This window comes from Primulina huaijiensis, unplaced genomic scaffold (assembly GCF_012295235.1).
Source record: "Primulina huaijiensis isolate GDHJ02 unplaced genomic scaffold, ASM1229523v2 C13179181, whole genome shotgun sequence".
Classification (NCBI taxonomy): Eukaryota; Viridiplantae; Streptophyta; class Magnoliopsida; order Lamiales; family Gesneriaceae; genus Primulina; species Primulina huaijiensis.
Genome location: NW_027341974.1, coordinates 1 through 844, shown reverse-complemented (window position 1 = coordinate 844; position 844 = coordinate 1). Strand labels below are relative to the sequence as shown.

Sequence of the window (844 nt, the reverse complement as noted above, 5' to 3'; positions counted from 1 at the left end):
CTCTTCAAGAAACGCAAAATGGTGGTACTCCGCCTTCCACAATGTCACTGCCATGGTGGGAGCCGGAGTCCTCGGTCTCCCTTACGCCATGTCCAATCTAGGATGGTAAAAGAAAGAACATCCCAGTTGATAAAATCAAAATTTTGAACCGAAACATCAAAGATTTCACTTTTTTGTGTATATTTTCAGGGGTCCTGGAGCAACAGTACTGGTGATATCTTGGATAGTCACTCTGTATACTTTGTGGCAAATGGTTGAAATGCATGAAATGGTCCCGGGGAAACGTTTCGACAGATACCATGAACTGGGACAGCATGCTTTCGGCGAGAAGCTTGGTCTGTGGATTGTGGTTCCTCAACAGTTGATTGTTGAGGTTGGAGTGGACATAGTTTACATGGTTACTGGAGGAAAATCACTAAAGAAATTTCATGATTTGGTCTGCCAAGATTGCAAAGATATCAAGCTTACATACTTTATCATGATCTTCGCCTCTGCCCACTTTGTGCTCTCCCATTTTCGAAATTTCAATTCGATCTGCGGTGTTTCTCTGGCGGCAGCAGTCATGTCCTTGAGGTGTGTAACAAGATTCTTTATCCAACAAATCAATCTCCAGAAAAAGTTCCGGTATTTCTTATAATGGCGTAATCCTAATTAGACCGTTTTTATGTTCTGCAGTTACTCTACGATTGCTTGGGGGGCTGCGGTTGACAAGGGCGTGCAACCTGACGTGCAATATGGCTATAAAGCTAAGTCAGCAGCCGGTACAATGTTGAACTTCTTCGCTGCCTTGGGCAACGTAGCTTTCGCCTATGCGGGTCACAATGTTGTGTTGGAAATTCAGGCC

General features: G+C 44.2%; 1 protein-coding gene across 1 annotated transcript; it reads left to right on the top strand.

The window, feature by feature from the left end:
• Positions 1 to 7: 7 nt before the first annotated feature.
• On the top strand, positions 8 to 838 carry LOC140965443 (lysine histidine transporter 1-like; the record flags this gene model as incomplete). The annotated part of the gene is made up of 3 exons (XM_073425517.1): positions 8 to 105; positions 190 to 573; positions 676 to 838. Coding segments are annotated over exons 1-3 (600 nt in total), but the record flags the coding sequence as incomplete, so codon positions are not given.
• Between the last annotated feature and the right edge of the window lie 6 nt (positions 839 to 844).